Source organism: Rattus norvegicus, chromosome X (assembly GCF_021556685.1).
Source record: "Rattus norvegicus strain SHRSP/BbbUtx chromosome X, alternate assembly SHRSP_T2T, whole genome shotgun sequence".
Classification (NCBI taxonomy): domain Eukaryota; kingdom Metazoa; phylum Chordata; class Mammalia; order Rodentia; family Muridae; genus Rattus; species Rattus norvegicus.
Window position 1 is genome coordinate 25,811,536 of NC_141554.1, and position 19,697 is coordinate 25,831,232.

Sequence of the window (19,697 nt, forward strand, 5' to 3'; positions counted from 1 at the left end):
CAGAGCAGTAGGGAGTGCTGAAACTCACTCTTAGGTGGATTGCCAAAGGGACAGCAATTTACCTGCCTGTATGCCACACGGGGTTAGGGTAGCAGGGTGGGCTTGGTCAACTGTGGACTTGGCCATATTTTGAGACCAAAATTATGTTAGCATATGAAAAATGCCAAAAATCTGATGAGAGTTTTACATATTGTTGCAGACTAAAACTGGAGCTCACTTTTCTTTCCATCCAGAAGATGTACAAAAGCAAATCAGTGTTGACCTAGTTTGAGTTTTATTTTTAAAATGAAGAAAATAAAACTTGGAAAGTATACCATTCCATAGGGCAAATGGAAATTCCATCATAGCTTTTGTTATTACATTTAATTAATTAATTAATTAATTAATTAATTTTTACACTTCAGATTTTATTTCCCTCCTGGTCCACCTGCTGAGAGTTCTACATCCTATACCCCCTCCCCCTCACTCCCTTCCCCTGTCTCTAAAAGGATGTCCCCACCCCACCAGAACGCTAAACCTCCTGGGGCCTCCAGTCTTTTGAGGGTTAGGTGCATCTTCTCTGACTGAACCCAGATGCAGGAGCCCTCTGTTGTATATATGTTGGAGGCCTCATCTCAGCTGGTGTATATTGCCTGGTTGGTGATCCAGTGTCAGAGATTTCAGAGGTCCAGGTTAATTGAGACTGCTGGTCCTCCTACAGGGTTGCCCTTCTCCTTAGCTTCCTCCAGTTTTCCCCTAATTCAACCAGAGGGGTCGGCAGCTTCTATTCATTGGTGGGGTACATGTATCTGCATCTGACTCTCTCAGCTTCTTGTTGAGTCTTTTGGAGGGCAAATTATGGTAGGTCCCTTTCTGTGAGCACCCCACAGCTTCAGTTATGGAGTCAGGTCTTGGGGCCTCCCCTTGAGCTGGATTCTACTTTAGGCCTGTTGCTGGACCTACTTTTCCTCAGGCTCTTCTCCTTTTCCATTCCTGCATTTCTATCAGACAGGAAAAATTATGCATCAGTGCTTTGGCTGTGGGATAGCAACCCCATCACTCACTTGATGCCCTATCTTTCTGCTGAACGTTGATTCAATAAGTTCCCTCTCCCCACTGTAAGACCTTTTTTTCTAGAGTCGCCCCTTTGAGTCCCGAGAGTCTCTCACTTCCCAGGTTTCTGGTACTTTCTAGAGCATCCTCCCAATCTCCTTCCTCCTGAGGTTGCCTGTTTCATGTCTTTCTGCTGGCCCTGAAGGCATCAGTACTTTCCCTCCACCCAATACCAGATCATGTTCCCCTCTCCCCCCACCCCTATCCTCTTTCCCTCCCCTGTACTTCCCTCCCTCTCCTATTGTGGTTGCTTTCTTCTCCCTCCCAACTGGAACTGAGGTGTCCTCACTTGAGCCCTTCAGCTTGTCCATTTTGAGTTCTGTGGACTGTATCCTGGATATTCTGTACTATATTTGGGCTAATATCCCCTTATTCGTGAGAACATAACTTTTGGGTGTGAGTTACTTCATTCAGCATGATATTTTCTAGCTCCATCCTTTTGCCTGCAAAACTCAGAATGTCCTCATTTTTAATAGCTGAGTAGTATTCCATTATGTAAATGAACCACATTTTCTGTATCCATTCTTCAGTCGTGGGACATCTGGGTGGTTTCCAGCTTCAGGTTCCACAAATAAAGCCATGAGGAACATAGTGGAACATGTGCCACTGTGGCATAGGGAGGTATCTTTTGGGTATATGCCCAAGAGAGGTATAGCTGGATCCTCAGGCAGTTCAATGTCCAATTTTCTGAAGAACCTCCAAATTGATTTCCAGAGTGGTTATACCAGTTTGCAGTCCCACTAGCAATGGAGGAGCGTTCCTCTTTCCCCACAGCTTCACCAACACGTGTTGTCACCTGAAGTTGTGACCTTAGCCATTTTGACTGGCACAAGTTGGAATCTTGGAGTTGTTTTGATTTGCATTTCCCGGATGAGGAGGGATGTTGAACATTTCTTTAGGTGCTCCTCAGCCATTAGCTATTCCTCAGTTGGGAACTCTCTGTTTCACTCTGTACCCCATTTTTTTACAGCAAAACCAACCAGATATAATTTATTAAAATAAGTTCATTACAATTTGCCTGTTTTAAAATGTTGTAAATATATCCAAAACTGTTCCAGTGTTGTAATATTATGAACATTGTCTTAGGAAATTACAAAGTACAATAACTATGTTGGCAAAACTATGAAATAGCTTCAATTGGTTTCCAAATATAAAAATATATTGTTTTATGCAACACTGAGCAGTTAAGGCCAGAACACTTCAAGGAGAGTTGGAGGTACATGTACTTTGGAAACTGCTTGATAAGAATATTAACATAAATAAATATTAAATCTGTTCATATTGTCCAAACCAAGCCAAACATACTAATTAATATCTTTTTAAACAGTGTTATCAGGGAATTTCCTTCAGAAGTCACAACATTTTTCAAGTATGAAGAATAAATGTGCTCGGTGACCATGGAAACATAAACATACATTTATAGAATTGTACAGGATTTGGACTTTCCTTCCATATTTGGTGTTGCAGTATCCTGAAGATTCTGACCCATGTGGTTCTGGTTGGCATCTTTCTTATCACTTTGTAAGGCTATTTGGTCTCCTATTGGCTTTATCTCTGGGAGTGGATCATTAGCACTCTGCATCAGTTTCTGACCTGTCAATGACATCTGATTAAAGAAGGAAATCTAGCAAAAACACACAAACAAAAAGATTTCATTTCAGTAAGGAAAATATTCAGAAACTATGCAGGGATATCATTTTTTAACAGGCCTGAGCATAGATTAAATCACATTTTAGTGTACACATATGTACAGCAATGTGTCCTTAGCATCCCAACAGATTTTCTTCCCTTGTAAAATAATGCAGTCATAATAACTAAAGTACAACTCACTTTCAACCCTAACAATACTTTCATCATCATGGTTGATCACAGGTGATCACTAAGGTTTCACTCTTTTTTGTCTTGTAAAAGAAACAAATGAAAACTGGGAAATCACTCATTTAAATGTTAAGAGGACTGGGTTATTTGTGGGGACTTTTTCTGATACCACTAGTGTACCTCAACTGTAGATCATTTCTGTTGTGACACTCTAGAAAAGGAGGGCATACCTCACATTCCTGAGATCAGAAGTTCTGAAAAAACTACTGTTGGCAAATGAAGAGCACGTGAGGCTTGTGGGTCTGAGTCAGCAGTGGGGATGGAGGGGCTGCGCTGGGAGGCCAGCACTGGGACATGCAGGATATAGATAACAGATGGAGGTAGCCAGATCCCCGGCAGACACCGAAGAGAGCCAAAGAACAACTTATGAGGAGCAATACTTGAGAGTCAGGCAGATGTGGCAAGGCATCCCCGAGGACTGAGGTTTGTAAGGACAAATTTGGAAAAAGAAAGCAGCTTGGAAGTCAGAGAAGGAAAACTTACTAAGAGGTGTATGGTCAACAGGACCATGTGCAGAAGGAGATAGTGGGCAAGATCATCATCTTAGAAAAAAGGTCTCATCTGACTTAGGACCTTTGATGACTTATCCAGGGAGAAATTAGTATCCTTCAAGGAGCTATCATACAAGAAATGCTTCTGATGAGATATCGGAACCAGGAAAAACACAGGAAATGAAAAATTCATGAGGATGTGGCTGTTTCAGAAATCAAAGTGGAGATGATGATGACAACAATGACAACAATACCAACTCGTCTTTAACCGTAAGAAGGAGGTGACCAGAGTAAAAAATAACCTGTAACAACTTCTAGGAAAAAAGTCTATGGATTAAATAAAAGCATCACTTGACTTGCTGTACTGGAGGGTACACATCTTAAAACTGCTCCACTACAAAACAGCACCCCCTATTAAGTTGAAGAAGTGTAACTTTCTAATACACAGGTCATTTTTCAAGAGTGTAAAGATAGTCCCTGTGGGCCCTAAAATGGGAAGAAACACACTTAGGGAATGATCACTGAAACTGCATATGTATACCTGGTAATCTAAACCCTGGGGCTTTAAGAAATCTGAGTTCACAAACTATAGGGAACTGGACTAGGTCAACCCTTAAATAATGTGGAGCTCCTCAAAGAACTGTTTACTCTCTGTAAGTAGTAAACATCATAAATACATATAAACATCAGGAGACAAATAAATACCATGCAACATTTGTTTTTTTGGATAAAGAAGAAACATGTTATTGAGGTAAGTTTGAAGTTCATATGACCAGTATGGGTAGGCAATCCTTAAATAGACAATGACCTGAAGCCATTTCAGATCTAAAAGAGAGACTAGCAAACTATTTTCCATGGGTAGACTAATGCTTACCTAGGCTTAAGGGGATTTATGTGCAAAAGTCCTGGTTGAACATAAATTCAATCCAAATTAAAACATAGACAGAAACAAAGCACTATTATTAGTAACTGAGCCAGAGCAAAACATACATGTTTGCCTCTGGAAGATGTTTACATTATAATTGCTAAGTAAAAAGATAGAGAATGGGTATTCTTAAGTTCTTTAAAGCAGAAATCATTACACCAATTTTAAAATAATAAAATATAAGTTCACCTAAAATGCAAGGGAGAAAAAGGCTGGAGAGATGGCGTAGTGAGCACTTATTGCTCTTGTAGAGGACCAAGTTTGGTTCTTAGCACCAATATGACAGCAAAGAGTCTATAACTCCAGTTCCAGGGCTCATGGTGCCATGTTCTGGCACCTATCCACAAGTGGTAAACACACCACATGCATGCAGGCAAAACACATAAAACAAAAATAATCTTTAAGAGAAATGGGACTGGAGAGATGGGTCAGCAGTTCAGAACCTTTGCTGCTCCCTCAGAAGACCTAGGTTTAGCTCCCAGCACCCATTTTTTGGCTCTAGTTCCAGGGGCTCTGTGCCCTCTTCTAGCCTCCATGGGCATTGCAGGCATGTGATACAGGCAAAACATTATACATAGAAAATAAAAATAAGTCTTTTTAAATGCAAAAAACATTGAAATTAAAATTCAAAAAAGCAGAACAGTATCAGTAAAAGAGATAATATAAAATCAATAAAAACCTTGAAATTGCCCAATGTATGAAGAGACATAGTAAATAATAAACTGATATTAAATTTATGAACAACAGAAAGAAAATATTTGTGTCATAATCTGAAGCAGGGGTACAATGTTCAAATACATAATATATAACAAATTTTAAAAATATAAATTAAGTGATTTCTGAGATTCAAGGGTCATATGTTTCAAGTAAGTTAAAATGAAAGGTTATATAGAAAGCTCTCAAGAATTCTGTGAAAGCAATATTTGTTTTACAGTGCAGGGGAGGGAACCCAGGGTCTCAAGCACACTAGGCAACTGATCTACCGAGGTCAACCTCTAGTCAATTCCTAAAGCCATATTCTTAACAGCAACAGCTGGAACAGAAGCAATACTAGCCAAGTAGTTATACTATTTATCACTGAAAACTATGATTAAATAGAAAAGTGTATTCAGGCCAACTGAAATGCAAGGTATAAACCACCAACAGACACCTATAAAAAAAAAAAACTTCTAAAGGATTTCTTTGGCGAGCATAAGACTTCTGATTGGTAAGAAGTAATATGAGCAAAGCATGTGATATCAAAACCAAGTAACAACATGGTTCACGACATTAAGAAAATCAAAACATTGGGTACAGTCGTTTGTAGAATGGAAAAGAAAGGATATCAAGGCAGAGCATTATTGTAAGATTCTGTGGTTATTTGAGAAAATATAATAACAATGGTCAGTCCCAGACATTAGGAATGCCCATAAAACATTTGAAGTCAAAATGCAGCTGTTGAGTATGCTTTCAATGTACCTATTTAAAGTCCATGTTAAAAAGAGGGGGCTAAATCTCTCTAGCAGGCAAATTCTAACAGCAGAAAGCTAGCTTATTAAAAACATGAGCCACCACCATAAACCCTTTACATACTTTGGGGTTATAAAACTCCTATAAGGGACTAGCATAGGAAAAGTAGAATGTGAATTCAATATTTTGGTCTCAATACCAAAATGAACAATTCACTTCACTTACTTTTTTAGCCTTTTTTATGTCTTTACTTGTTGGTTCATTACCTCCCAGAATTTCTGAAGAGCTGCTCTTTACTCGGTCATACATGTGTCCTACAAATGGATACATGTAAAAATATTATTCTAACTAAAGAAAAAGAAATTCTTCACATTTTCAGGGAAATTATCAACTCTAAGTTGTAGAATAATATAGAAAGAGCTCACTACTGGACAAGTAAGTAATGTCATACCACACAATTCCTGAGAAATGGATTCAGTTATGGTAAGATGCCTGGATAACTTAACCAATGCAAAACTATTTAGATTATGACTATCCGAAATTTCCTATTATGGTCAGCAGGAAATGCCGGAGAAGACACATGGAAATATAATTTTAAGAGAACTCTTTCTCTCCCCTCCCGTCTCCCCCAACCTCTCTCTCTCTCTCTCTCTCTCTCTCTCTCTCTCTCTCTCTCTCTCTCTCTCTCTCTCTCTCTGTGTGTGTGTGTGTGTGTGTGTGTCTGTGTGTCTGTGTGTCTGTGTGTCTAGGCCAGAGAGCAATGACTGATGGTTTCCTTTATCATCTCCACCTTAGCTTTTGAGACAGGATTTCCCATTGAACCTGGGGTTCACTGAATGGGCAATGCTATTTGGCCAGAGAACTTGAAAGATACTCTTGCATCTGCCTCCCCAGCACTAGGAACACTGAAGTATGTCACCACACCCAGCTTGTTAATGTGGGTGCTGGGAATACAAATTCATATCTTCATGATTACATGACAGGGCTTTAATGATTAAGCTATTTTCCTGACCCCTACATCATGTACTTTATTAATCTTGTTTTATTTTTATTCCTTGCATTCAAATTAACACGCTACTTTTAAGTTTCAAGCTAATCCATGCATTCATTATATAGCTGGATAATAATCATTAAGAGAAAATGGATGAAGCATTATAGTTTTTGGTTTGATATGGTCAACCTTTGAAGTCTATATTTAGTTTCTTTTTGATACTATGACTACATTCTAAAAATCCTTATAGGTGATAATAATTTAGCATGTTACTAAAAATAATCTAAAACTTACTATTCTTTTTGTGGACGTTATAAGGACAACATAATGGAGGGAACTATTTCTTCCTCTGTTTAGTTCTTATCAGTCAGATATCCAGTCCCATGAATAGTTGATTTATTTCTGAGGTATTAGGGACCAAGCCCAGAGTCGTGACTATGTTAGGCAAGTGTTCTACCACTGGGCTACATCCTAAGCCCATGAACAATTTTTCCTAATGAAAACACAGTAGAAAGCATATCTAGGCTGATGATATAGACATAATGGATGAGCCTTACAGCACAAGCACAGCTGGTTTGCATCTTAAACCAAGTACACTCCCAGTCTCCTGTATTGTATGGCACCTGCTACTACACTAACAAGCTTTAGATCGTTTTTCAGTGCCTGCAGTAACATTAGAGACACAAATGCAGGTCCTAGAGGAACTAACTAGGCTCCAGGACAGCTCAGTCATATTAGTTTGTGCAAAGAAGACCCTAGTATTTGACAAGGATTAAGTTGGAATTTGAGCAAAGGCCCAAGATGCTATTGGTTGAGTAAGAGGGAAGAAGAGATAGATTTAGTTCTAAATCCTCCAACAGTGACACATAGGCAGCCATGGCTAATGAGTGTAGACTGCATCTGAAGAAGCAGAGAAGGTAACAGTGAACATGGACAAGCCTATTTAAAGGGCCATATGAAAATAAGAATTGTAAGAATCTCACCCCTTATCACCTTATGACTTACTGCTGCCATTCTCTGTCCATTGTAGCTTATTTAAGAAAACGGCAAGTTCTCTCCACATGTTCACTCAAATGCCCTGGCCACACAAGAATCGCATGGACCATTTCTTCTCTACTCCGCTTCACAGAACTAGCTCAGAGGTCTCCTTATTCAAGGTTTTACAGAATAGAGGAAACAAATATAATATTGGGATGGCATTTTTGCGCATCATATATGTAGCTGATGATAAACTTCTGATTCTTCAGCAGGTTGCGGGGCTGGAGGGATGGAGCAGCACTTAAGAGTGGATACTGCGGCAGCTCTCTGCTCCCAAACCCCGTGGGAGAGAGACCTCACCACCTGATCAAGTGGGCACTCCTGAGGCTGCAGAGCGGAGGAGACCACCAACACTGCCCACCCCTGCCCACATCCCTGGCCCAAGAGGCAACTGTATAAGGCCTCTGGGTTCCCGTAGGGGAGGGCCCGGGAGCGGCAGGACCCCTGCGCCTGAGACACTGCCGGAACCTGAAGGAAACAGACCGGATAAACAGTTCTCTGCACCCAAATCCCGTGGGAGAGAGAGCTGAACCTTCAGAGAGGCGGACACGCCTGGGAAACCAGAAGAGACTGCACTCAGTGCACATCCAGGCGCCAGAGGAAAACACCAAACGCCATCTGGAACCCTGGTGCACGGAGGCTCCCGGAAAGAGCGGTGCAGATCTTCCTGGTTGCTGCCACAGCGGAGAGGACTTAGGCAGTACCCCACGAGCAAACTTGAGCCTTGGAACCGCAGGTAGGACCAACTTTTCCCCTGCAAGAAACCTGCCTGGTGAACTCAAGACACAGGCCCACAGGAACAGCTGAAGACCTGTAGAGAGGAAAAACTACACGCCCGAAAGCAGAACACTCTGTCCCCATAACTGGCTGAAAGAAAACAGGAAAACAGGTCTACAGCACTCCTGTCACACAGGCTTATAGGACAGTCTAGCCACTGTCAGAAATAGCAGAACAAAGTAACACTAGAGATAATCTGATGGCGAGAGGCAAGCGCAGGAACCCAAGCAACAGAAACCAAGACTACATGGCATCATCGGAGCCCAATTCTCCCACCAAAGCAAACACGGAATATCCAAACACACCAGAAAAGCAAGACCTAGTTTCAAAATCATATTTGATCATGATGCTGGAGGACTTCAAGAAAGACATAAAGAACTCCCTTAGAGAACAAGTAGAAGCCTACAGAGAGGAATCGCAAAAATCCCTGAAAGAATTCCAGGAAAACACAATCAAACAGTTGAAGGAATTAAAAATGGAAATAGAAGCAATCAAGAAAGAACACATGGAAACAACCCTGGACATAGAAAATCAAAAGAAAAGACAAGGAGCTGTAGATACAAGCTTCACCAACAGAATTCAAGAGATGGAAGAGAGAATCTCGGGAGCAGAAGATTCCATAGAAATCATTGACTCAACTGTCAAAGATAATGTAAAGCGGAAAAAGCTACTGGTCCAAAACATACAGGAAATCCAGGACTCAATGAGAAGATCAAACCTAAGGATAATAGGTATAGAAGAGAGTGAAGACTCCCAGCTCAAAGGACCAGTAAATATCTTCAACAAAATCATAGAAGAAAACTTCCCTAACCTAAAAAAAGAGATACCCATAGGCATACAAGAAGCCTACAGAACTCCAAATAGATTGGACCAGAAAAGAAACACCTCCCGTCACATAATTGTCAAAACACCAAACGCACAAAATAAAGAAAGAATATTAAAAGCAGTAAGGGAAAAAGGTCAAGTAACATATAAAGGCAGACCTATCAGAATCACACCAGACTTTTCGCCAGAAACAATGAAGGCCAGAAGATCCTGGACAGATGTCATACAGACCCTAAGAGAACACAAATGCCAGCCCAGGTTACTGTATCCTGCAAAACTCTCAATTAACATAGATGGAGAAACCAAGATATTCCATGACAAAACCAAATTTACACAATATCTTTCTACAAGGCCAGCACTACAAAGGATAATAAAGGGTAAAGCCCAACATAAGGAGGCAAGCTATACCCTAGAAGCAAGAAACTAATCATCTTGGCAACAAAACAAAGAGAATGAAAGCACACAAACATAACCTCACTTCCAAATATGAATATAACGGGAAGCAATAATCACTATTCCTTAATATCTCTCAATATCAATGGCCTCAACTCCCCAATAAAAAGACATGGATTAACAAACTGGATACGCAACGAGGACCCTGCATTCTGCTGCCTACAGGAAACACACCTCAGAGACAAAGACAGACATTACCTCAGAGTGAAAGGCTGGAAAACAATTTTCCAAGCAAATGGTCAGAAGAAGCAAGCTGGAGTAGCCATTCTAATATCAAATAAAATCAATTTTCAACTAAAAGTCATCAAAAAAGATAAGGAAGGACACTTCATATTCATCAAAGGAAAAATCCACCAAGATGAACTCTCAATCCTAAATATCTATGCCCCAAATACAAGGGCACCTACATATGTAAAAGAAACCTTACTAAAGCTCAAAACGCACATTGCACCTCACACAATAATAGTGGGAGATTTAAACACCCCACTCTCATCAATGGACAGATCATGGAAACAGAAATTAAACAGAGATGTAGACAGACTAAGAGAAGTCATGAGCCAAATGGACTTAACGGATATTTATAGAACATTCTATCCTAAAGCAAAAGGATATACCTTCTTCTCAGCTCCTCATGGTACTTTCTCCAAAATTGACCATATAATTGGTCAAAAAACGGGCCTCAACAGGTACAGAAAGATAGAAATAATCCTATGCGTACTATCGGACCACCACGGCCTAAAACTGGTCTTCAATAACAATAAGGGAAGAATGCCCACATATACGTGGAAATTGAACAATGCTCTACTCAATGATAACCTGGTCAAGGAAGAAATAAAGAAAGTAATTAAAAACTTTTTAGAATTTAATGAAAATGAAGGTACAACATACCCAAACTTATGGGACACAATGAAAGCTGTGCTAAGAGGAAAACTCATAGCGCTGAGTGCCTGCAGAAAGAAACAGGAAAGAGCATATGTCAGCAGCTTGACAGCACACCTAAAAGCTCTAGAACAAAAAGAAGCAAATACACCCAGGAGGAGTAGAAGGCAGGAAATAATCAAACTCAGAGCTGAAATCAACCAAGTAGAAACAAAAAGGACCATAGAAAGAATCAACAGAACCAAAAGTTGGTTCTTTGAGAAAATCAACAAGATAGATAAACCCTTAGCCAGACTAACGAGAGGACACAGAGAGTGCGTCCAAATTAACAAAATCAGAAATGAAAAGGGAGACATAACTACAGATTCAGAGGAAATTCAAAAAATCATCAGATCTTACTATAAAAACCTATATTCAACAAAACTTGAAAATCTTCAGGAAATGGACAATTTCCTAGACAGATACCAGGTACCTATGTTAAATCAGGAACAGATAAACCATTTAAACAACCCCATAACTCCTAAGGAAATAGAAGCAGTCATTAAAGGTCTCCCAACCAAAAAGAGCCCAGGTCCAGACGGGTTTAGTGCAGAATTCTATCAAACCTTCATAGAAGACCTTATACCAATATTATCCAAACTATTCCACAAAATTGAAACAGATGGAGCCCTACCGAATTCCTTCTATGAAGCCACAATTACTCTTATACCTAAACCACACAAAGACCCAACAAAGAAAGAGAACTTCAGACCAATTTCCCTTATGAATATCGACGCAAAAATACTCAATAAAATTCTGGCAAACCGAATTCAAGAGCACATCAAAACAATCATCCACCATGATCAAGTAGGCTTCATCCCAGGCATGCAGGGATGGTTTAATATAAGGAAAACCATCAACGTGATCCATCATATAAACAAACTGAAAGAACAGAACCACATGATCATTTCATTAGATGCTGAGAAAGCATTTGACAAAATTCAACACCCCTTCATGATAAAAGTCCTGGAAAGAATAGGTATTCAAGGCCCATACCTAAACATAGTAAAAGCCATATACAGCAAACCAGTTGCTAACATTAAACTAAATGGAGAGAAACTTGAAGCAATCCCACTAAAATCAGGGACTAGACAAGGCTGCCCACTCTCTCCCTACTTATTCAATATAGTTCTTGAAGTTCTAGCCAGAGCAATCAGACAACAAAAGGAGATCAAGGGGATACAGATCGGAAAAGAAGAGGTCAAAATATCACTATTTGCAGACGACATGATAGTATATTTAAGTGATCCCAAAAGTTCCACCAGAGAACTACTAAAGCTGATAAACAACTTCAGCAAAGTGGCTGGGTATAAAATTAACTCAAATAAATCAGTTGCCTTCCTCTATACAAAAGAGAAACAAGCCGAGAAAGAAATTAGGGAAACGACACCCTTCATAATAGACCCAAATAATATAAAGTACCTCGGTGTGACTTTAATCAAGCAAGTAAAAGATCTGTACAATAAGAACTTCAAGACACTGAGGAAAGAAATTGAAGAAGACCTCAGAAGATGGAAAGATCTCCCATGCTCATGGATTGGCAGGATTAATATAGTAAAAATGGCCATTTTACCAAAAGCAATCTACAGATTCAATGCAATCCCCATCAAAATACCAATCCAATTCTTCAAAGAGTTAGACAGAACAATTTGCAAATTCATCTGGAATAACAAAAAACCCAGGATAGCTAAAGCTATCCTCAACAATAAGAGGACTTCAGGGGGAATCACTATCCCTGAACTCAAGCAGTATTACAGAGCAATAGTGATAAAAACTGCATGGTATTGGTACAGAGACAGACAGATAGACCAATGGAATAGAATTGAAGACCCAGAAATGAACCCACACACCTATGGTCACTTGATTTTTGACAAAGGAGCCAAAACCATCCAATGGAAAAAAGATAGCATTTTCAGCAAATGGTGCTGGTTCAACTGGAGGGCAACATGTAGAAGAATGCAGATCGATCCATGCTTATCACCCTGTACAAAGCTTAAGTCCAAGTGGATCAAGGACCTCCACATCAAACCAGACACACTCAAACTAATAGAAGAAAAACTAGGGAAGCATCTGGAACACATGGGCACTGGAAAAAATTTCCTGAACAAAACACCAATGGCTTATGCTCTAAGATCAAGAATCGACAAATGGGATCTCATAAAACTGCAAAGCTTCTGTAAGGCAAAGGACACTGTGGTTAGGACAAAACGACAACCAATAGATTGGGAAAAGATCTTTACCAATCCTATAACAGATAGAGGCCTTATATCCAAAATATACAAAGAACTCAAGAAGTTAGACCGCAGGGAAACAAATAACCCTATTAAAAAATGGGGTTCAGAGCTGAACAAAGAATTCACAGCTGAGGAATGCCGAATGGCTGAGAAACACCTAAAGAAATGTTCAACATCTTTAGTCATAAGGGAAATGCAAATCAAAACAACCCTGAGATTTCACCTCACACCAGTGAGAATGGCTAAGATCAAAAACTCAGGTGACAGCAGATGCTGGCGAGGATGTGGAGAAAGAGGAACACTCCTCCATTGTTGGTGGGATTGCAGACTGGTACAACCATTCTGGAAATCAGTCTGGAGGTTCCTCAGAAAATTGGACATTGAACTGCCTGAGGATCCAGCCATACCTCTCTTGGGCATATACCCAAAAGATGCCTCAACATATAAAAGAGACACGTGCTCCACTATGTTCATCGCAGCCTTATTTATAATAGCCAGAAACTGGAAAGAACCGAGATGCCCTTCAACAGAGGAATGGATACAGAAAATGTGGTACATCTACACAATGGAATATTACTCAGCTATCAAAAACAACGAGTTTATGAAATTCGTAGGCAAATGGTTGGAACTGGAAAACATCATCCTAAGTGAGATAACCCACTCACAGAAAGACATACATGGTATGCACTCATTGATAAGTGGCTATTAGCCCAAATGCTTGAATTACCCTAGATCACTAGAACAAAGGAAACTCAAGACGGATGATCAAAATGTGAATGCTTCACTCCTTCTTTAAATGAGGAAAAAGAATACCCTTGGCAGGGAAGGGAGAGGCAAAGATTAAAACAGAGACTGAAGGAACACCCATTCAGAGCCTGCCCCACAGGTGGCCCATACATATACAGCCACCCAATTAGACAAGATGGATGAAGCAAAGAAGTGCAGACCGACAGGAGCCGGATGTAGATCGCTCCTGAGAGACACAGCCAGAATACAGCAAATACAGAGGCGAATGCCAGCAGCAAACCACTGAACTGAGAATAGGTCCCCCGTTGAAGTAATCAGAGAAAGAACTGGAAGAGCTTGAAGGTGCTCGAGACCCCAAAAGTACAACAATGTCAAGCAACCAGAGCTTCCAGGGACTAAGCCACTACCTAAAGACTATACATGGACTGACCCTGGACTCTGTCCCCATAGGTAGCAATGAATATCCTAGTAAGAGCACCAGTGGAAGGGGAAGCCCTGGGTCCTGCTAAGACTGAACCCCCAGTGAACTAGACTATGCGGGGAGGGTGGCAATGGGGGGAGGTTTGGGAGGGGAACACCCACAAGGAAGGGGAGGGGGGAGGGTGATGTCTGTCCGGAAACCGGGAAAGGGAATAACACTTGAAATGTATATAAGAAATACTCAAGATAATAAAAAAACAAAAAAACAAAAAACAAAGAGTGGATACTGCTCGGGGCTCAAATTGAGTTCTCTCCATCCACCGCAGACAACTTACAAGCCATGTGAAACTCTGGGCAAGGGCATGTACAGAGTTCTCTTCTGAACTCATTTGACACACAGCCATATACATAGTTAAAGTAAATTGAAAATGTCATTTTGAAGTCAAATATGCTTATACCTTTTGGATTTTTATTGTACTCACGAAGGTTCCGTTGCAGAAGGCTGGCACTGTCTTCCTCTTTAACAATTTCAGCTGACTTCTCATCAGCAGGAACGACAGTTTCGGAGCCTTCTGTTTCAGGAAGGGCATCCTCAGGTAGACTTCCTTCTTCTACAGTCTCCTTTTCTTTCTTCCCTTCTTCTTCTACAGTGTCTTCTACATTTGGAACACTAATTTGCTCATCCATGCCTTCCGCTTCTGGTTTCACACTTTCTGAAAGTTGAGGAATCGGCTGTTTTTGAATTGGTGAAAAATATAATGACTTCTCATTGGAACTCGTGGTCATCATATGTGTCATATTTAAGATATCAATGGTTTCACCAAAGTTTTCTGAATCCACTGCTGAAGAATTTTCTGTCTCTGTCTCTTTGTTCATTTTATCTTCAAAATAATCTGAGTCCAGTGGCTCCATGGAGTCAGAGGTGCTTTTCTCTGGGTAGTTATTCACAGACAAATGGAAGGGGATTGAACTGGGGCAAAAATAAGAAGCTGAAGTGGAGGCAGAAGTCCCCTCTAATGGAGGCAGTGTTCCCAGCATTGAAGCAGAGCATGAGGGTCTCTCCCGCTCTCTTCGTCTCAGACGCGCTGATAAAGATCTATTCAGAGAACTTCCTGGGGAGAGATCATTGATGGATAAAGAACCTGTACTCATATAAGGCTCATACACTTCTTCAAATTCAGTTTCGTCTATTGTACCAAGTCGTGGAGTGGCAAAAACTAGCATGTGACATCCCCCACAGGCAATCAATTGAACTGTAAATTTCAAAAAATTAGAGCACAAAGTAGGGAAGAACTGATTGGTAAAATTCTCCATTCCAAGCCCTAATTTTCCATGCCGTCTGTCTCCAAAAGTATACATAAGGCCTATATCTGTCATCAAAGCTGTATGGTTTTCTCCACAGGAAATATGACTTATTTTCTGATCCTTAATACGATCAATGATTTTGGGTTCTGAAGTTTCAAAAAGAAAAGTGCCAAGGCCCAGTTGTCCAAACTGTCCCAGTCCAAAGGCATACACAACTTTCTCTGTGAGAACCACAGTGTGCCCTCCACCACACGCTACTTGAATCACCTTGTCAGGAATCCCCAGCACACGCTGGGGAGATCTGTGATTGATCAGCAGCTGGTTGGGAAGGCCCAACTTTCCATTCTCAGGTTCTCCAAATGTGTACAGCTCCCCATCCCTTGTTACAAAAGCTGAATGGTAATATCCACAAGAGATCCATGAAATTGGCTTACTGACAGTCACTTCATGAGGGATACATACATTACTTTTATTTTTCAAACCGATCTGCCCTTCAGAAATGTCACCCCACATAAAAAGTTTTCCATCCTCAGAGTGGCTGATGTATTAGCACTGGCAGAGAGCTGTTTAATGATATCACTAGGTGTAAAGAAGCCAATTTGATGAAAGGTATCTCTGTCATCAGTGTCACCAAGCCCCAATTGGCCTTCATTATTTCCACCAGCTGCATATACACCACCAGTATCTGTTGAAACTAAGGTATTGTTCCTTCCACATGCAGCAAGTTTCACCTTTTCAGGCTTAAGGGCTTTGATACATGTTGGCTTGCTGATAGCTTATTTTGATCCTAATCCTAACTGGCCCCAGTTGTTACTGCCAAACATGTACAATTTATTATTTCCTGTAACAAAGGCAGTATGTTCATCTCCACATGAAAAACATATGGGTACGTCATTTTTAAACCAGAATTTGCTAGGAATGTTTTCAGCAAATTTAGTTTTTCTAAATGTAAATACAGCACCCGTATCAGGCACCAATGACTCAGATTCTGCCATGCCGAAGGCTGCGAACAGAAACTGTGCCTGCTTCGGAAAGACAGCAGGGGCGACTCGATTGGGCCTAAGGTACTGCCCTAGCCCCCCGGTTCCCCATCACGACCCTCTTGGCATCGACCACTACTCTGTACCCCATTTTTAATAGGGTTATTTGATTCTCTGTAGTCTAACTTCTTGAGTTCTTGAGTTCTTGTATATATTGGATATTTGCCCTCGGATGTAGGATGTATAAAGATCTTTGCCCAATCTGTTGGTTGCCATTCTTTCCTACTGACAGTGTCCTTTGCCTTACAGAAGCTTTACTATTTTATAAAGTTCCACTTGTCAACTCTTGATCTTAGAGCATAAGGCACTGGTGTACTGTTCAGGAAAATGTCTCCTGTGCCCGTATGTTTGAGGTTCTTCCCCACATTTTCTTCTATTAGTTTGGGTTTATCTGGTTTTATGTTGAGGTTTTTGATCAACTTAGACTTGAGCTTTCTACATGGAGACATATATGGGTCTATTTTCATTTTTCTATTTACAGACATCCAGTCAGACCAGCACCATTTATTGAAAATGCTTTATTTTTTCCATTGTATATTTTTGGCTTCTCTGTCAGAGACCAAGTAGGCATAAGTGTATGGTTTTATTTCTGGGTCTTCATTTCTATTCCATTGATCCACCTGTCTCAATACCATGCGGTTTTTTAATCACTAGTGCTTTGTAAGAGAGCTTGAGGTCAGGGATGGTGATTCCTGGGGAGAATTGCTCTTTCCATGACTTTGAAGAATTGTGTTGGGATTCTGATGGGGATTGCATTGAATCTGTAGATTGCCTTTGGTAGGATGGCCATTTTTACTATGTTAATTCTGCCAATCCATGAGCATATGAGCTCTCTTCCTTTTCAGAGATTTTCTATTTCTTTCTTGAGAGAAAAAGTTCTTATTATAAAGATCTTTCACTTATTTGGTTAGAGTTACCCCTAAGATATTTTATATTATCTGTCAATTGTGAAGGGGATTCTTTCCCTAGTTTCTTTTTCAGCCTGTTTATCATTTGTTTAAAGGGAGGCTACTGATTTATTTGAGTTAATTTATATCCGGCCACATTGCTGAAACTGTTTATCAGTTGGAGAAGTTCTCTGATAGAATTTTTGGGGTCACTTATGTATACTATCATTTCATCTGCAAATAGTGATACCATTAATTCTTCTTTGCCAATTTGTATCCCCTTGATTGTTTTTGTTGTCTTATTGTCTTAGGTAGCACTTAGACTATTATCTTGAATAGATATGGGAAGAGTGGGCATCCTTGTCTTCTGCCAGATTTTTATGAGATTGCTTCAAGTATCTCTCCATTTTATTTGATACTGGCTTTTGGTTTGCATTAAATTGCTTTTATTATGCTTAGGCAGGGCCTTGAATTCCTGATCTCTAAAACTTTTAACATGAAGGGGTGTTGTATTTTGTCAAATGATTTTTCTGCATCTAAAAAGATTATTATACAATATTTTTCTTTGAGTTTGTTTATATGGTGTATTACACTTATGAATTTTCATATATTGAACCAAACTTGCATCCCTGGGATGAAGCCTACTTGTTGTGGTGAATGATAGTTCTGATGTGTTCTTGGATTAGTTCTGTGAGAATTTTATTGAGTATTTTTCTTTTAGGAAATAAAGCTTTATTTTTTACATCTTTATTAAATTGGATATTTCTTATTTATATTTCAAATGTTATTCCCTTTCCCGGTTTCCATTCGAACATCACACTTACTCCTCTCCCTACCATTCTATATGGGTGTTCCACTTCCAATACTTCCCCCCAATTGCCACTCTCCTCCCAAGAATCCTGTTCACTGGGGGTACAGCCTTGGAAGGACCAAGGGCTTCCCATTCCATTGTTACCCATACTAGGCTATTCATTGCTACCTATGCAATTGGAGCCCAGGGTCAGTCGATGTATAGTCTTTGGGTAGTGGCTTAGTTCCTGGAAGCTTTGGTTGGTTGGCATTGTTGTTCATATGGGGGTCTCAAGCCCCTTCACCTCTTTCAGTCCTTTCTCTTCAAAGGGGGTCCCGTTCTCAGTTCTGTGGTATACTGCTGGCATTCGCCTATGTATTTGCTGTATTCTGGCTGTGTCTCTCAGGAGAGATCTACATCCGGTTCCTGTCAGCCTGCACTTCTTTGCTTCATCCATCTTATCTAGTTTGGTGACTGTATATGTATGGGCCACATGTGGGCCAGGCTCGGAATGGGCGTTCCTTCAGCCTCTGTTCTAAACTTTGCCTCCCTATCCCCTCCCAAGTTTATTCTTGCTATCCTTTTAAAGAAGGAGTAAAGAATCCGCATTTTGGTCATCCTTCTTGACTTTCATGTGTTCTGTGCATTTAAGGTAATTCTAGAATTTGGGCTAATATCCACTTATATGCACTGAGTGCATACCATGTGTGTTTTTATGAGATTGGGTTACCTCACTCAGGATGATATTTTCCAGTTCCATCCATTTTCCTATGAATTTCATAAAGTCATTGTTTTTGATAGCTGAGTAATATTCCATTGTGTAGATGGAATTATAAATAAGGCTGCTATGAACATAGAGGAGCATGTGTCTTTTTTATATGTTGGGGCATCTTTTGGGTATATGCCCAAGAGAGTATAACTGGGTCCTCAGGCAGTTCAATGTCCAATTTTCTGAGGAACCTCCAAACTGATTTCCAGAACAGTTGTACCAGTCTGCAATCCCACCAACAATGGAGGAGTGTTCCTCTTTATCCACATCCTCACCAGCATCTGCTGTCAGTGGAGTATTTGATCTTAGTCATTGTGAGTGGTGTGAGGTGGAATTTCAGGGTGGTTTTGATTTGCATTTCTCTTATGACTAAAGATGTTGAACTTTTTGTTAGGTGCTTCTCAGCCATTCGGCATTCCTCAGCTGTGAATTTTTGTTTAACTCTGAAACCCCTTTTTAATAGGGTTGTTTGTCTCCCTGAAGTCTAACATCATGAATTCTTTGTATATTTTTGGATATAAGCCCTCTCTCAGATGTATGATTTATAAAGATCTTTTCCAAATCTTTTGTTTGCTGTGTTGTCCTAACAACAGTGTCCTTTGCCTTACAGCTTTGTAACTTTATGAGATCCCATTAGTCAATTCTTGATCTTAGAGCATAAGCCACTG

General features: G+C 40.2%; 1 protein-coding gene across 1 annotated transcript; it reads right to left on the reverse strand.

Moving 5' to 3' along the window:
- Positions 1-2,433: 2,433 nt before the first annotated feature.
- LOC134484130 (X-linked retinitis pigmentosa GTPase regulator-like) lies at positions 2,434-16,652 on the reverse strand. The gene is given in 4 exon segments (XM_087600953.1): positions 2,434-2,716; positions 6,061-6,149; positions 14,697-16,079; positions 16,082-16,652. Coding segments are annotated over 4 exon segments (2,250 nt in total). The 3' UTR covers positions 2,434-2,509.
- Between the last annotated feature and the right edge of the window lie 3,045 nt (positions 16,653-19,697).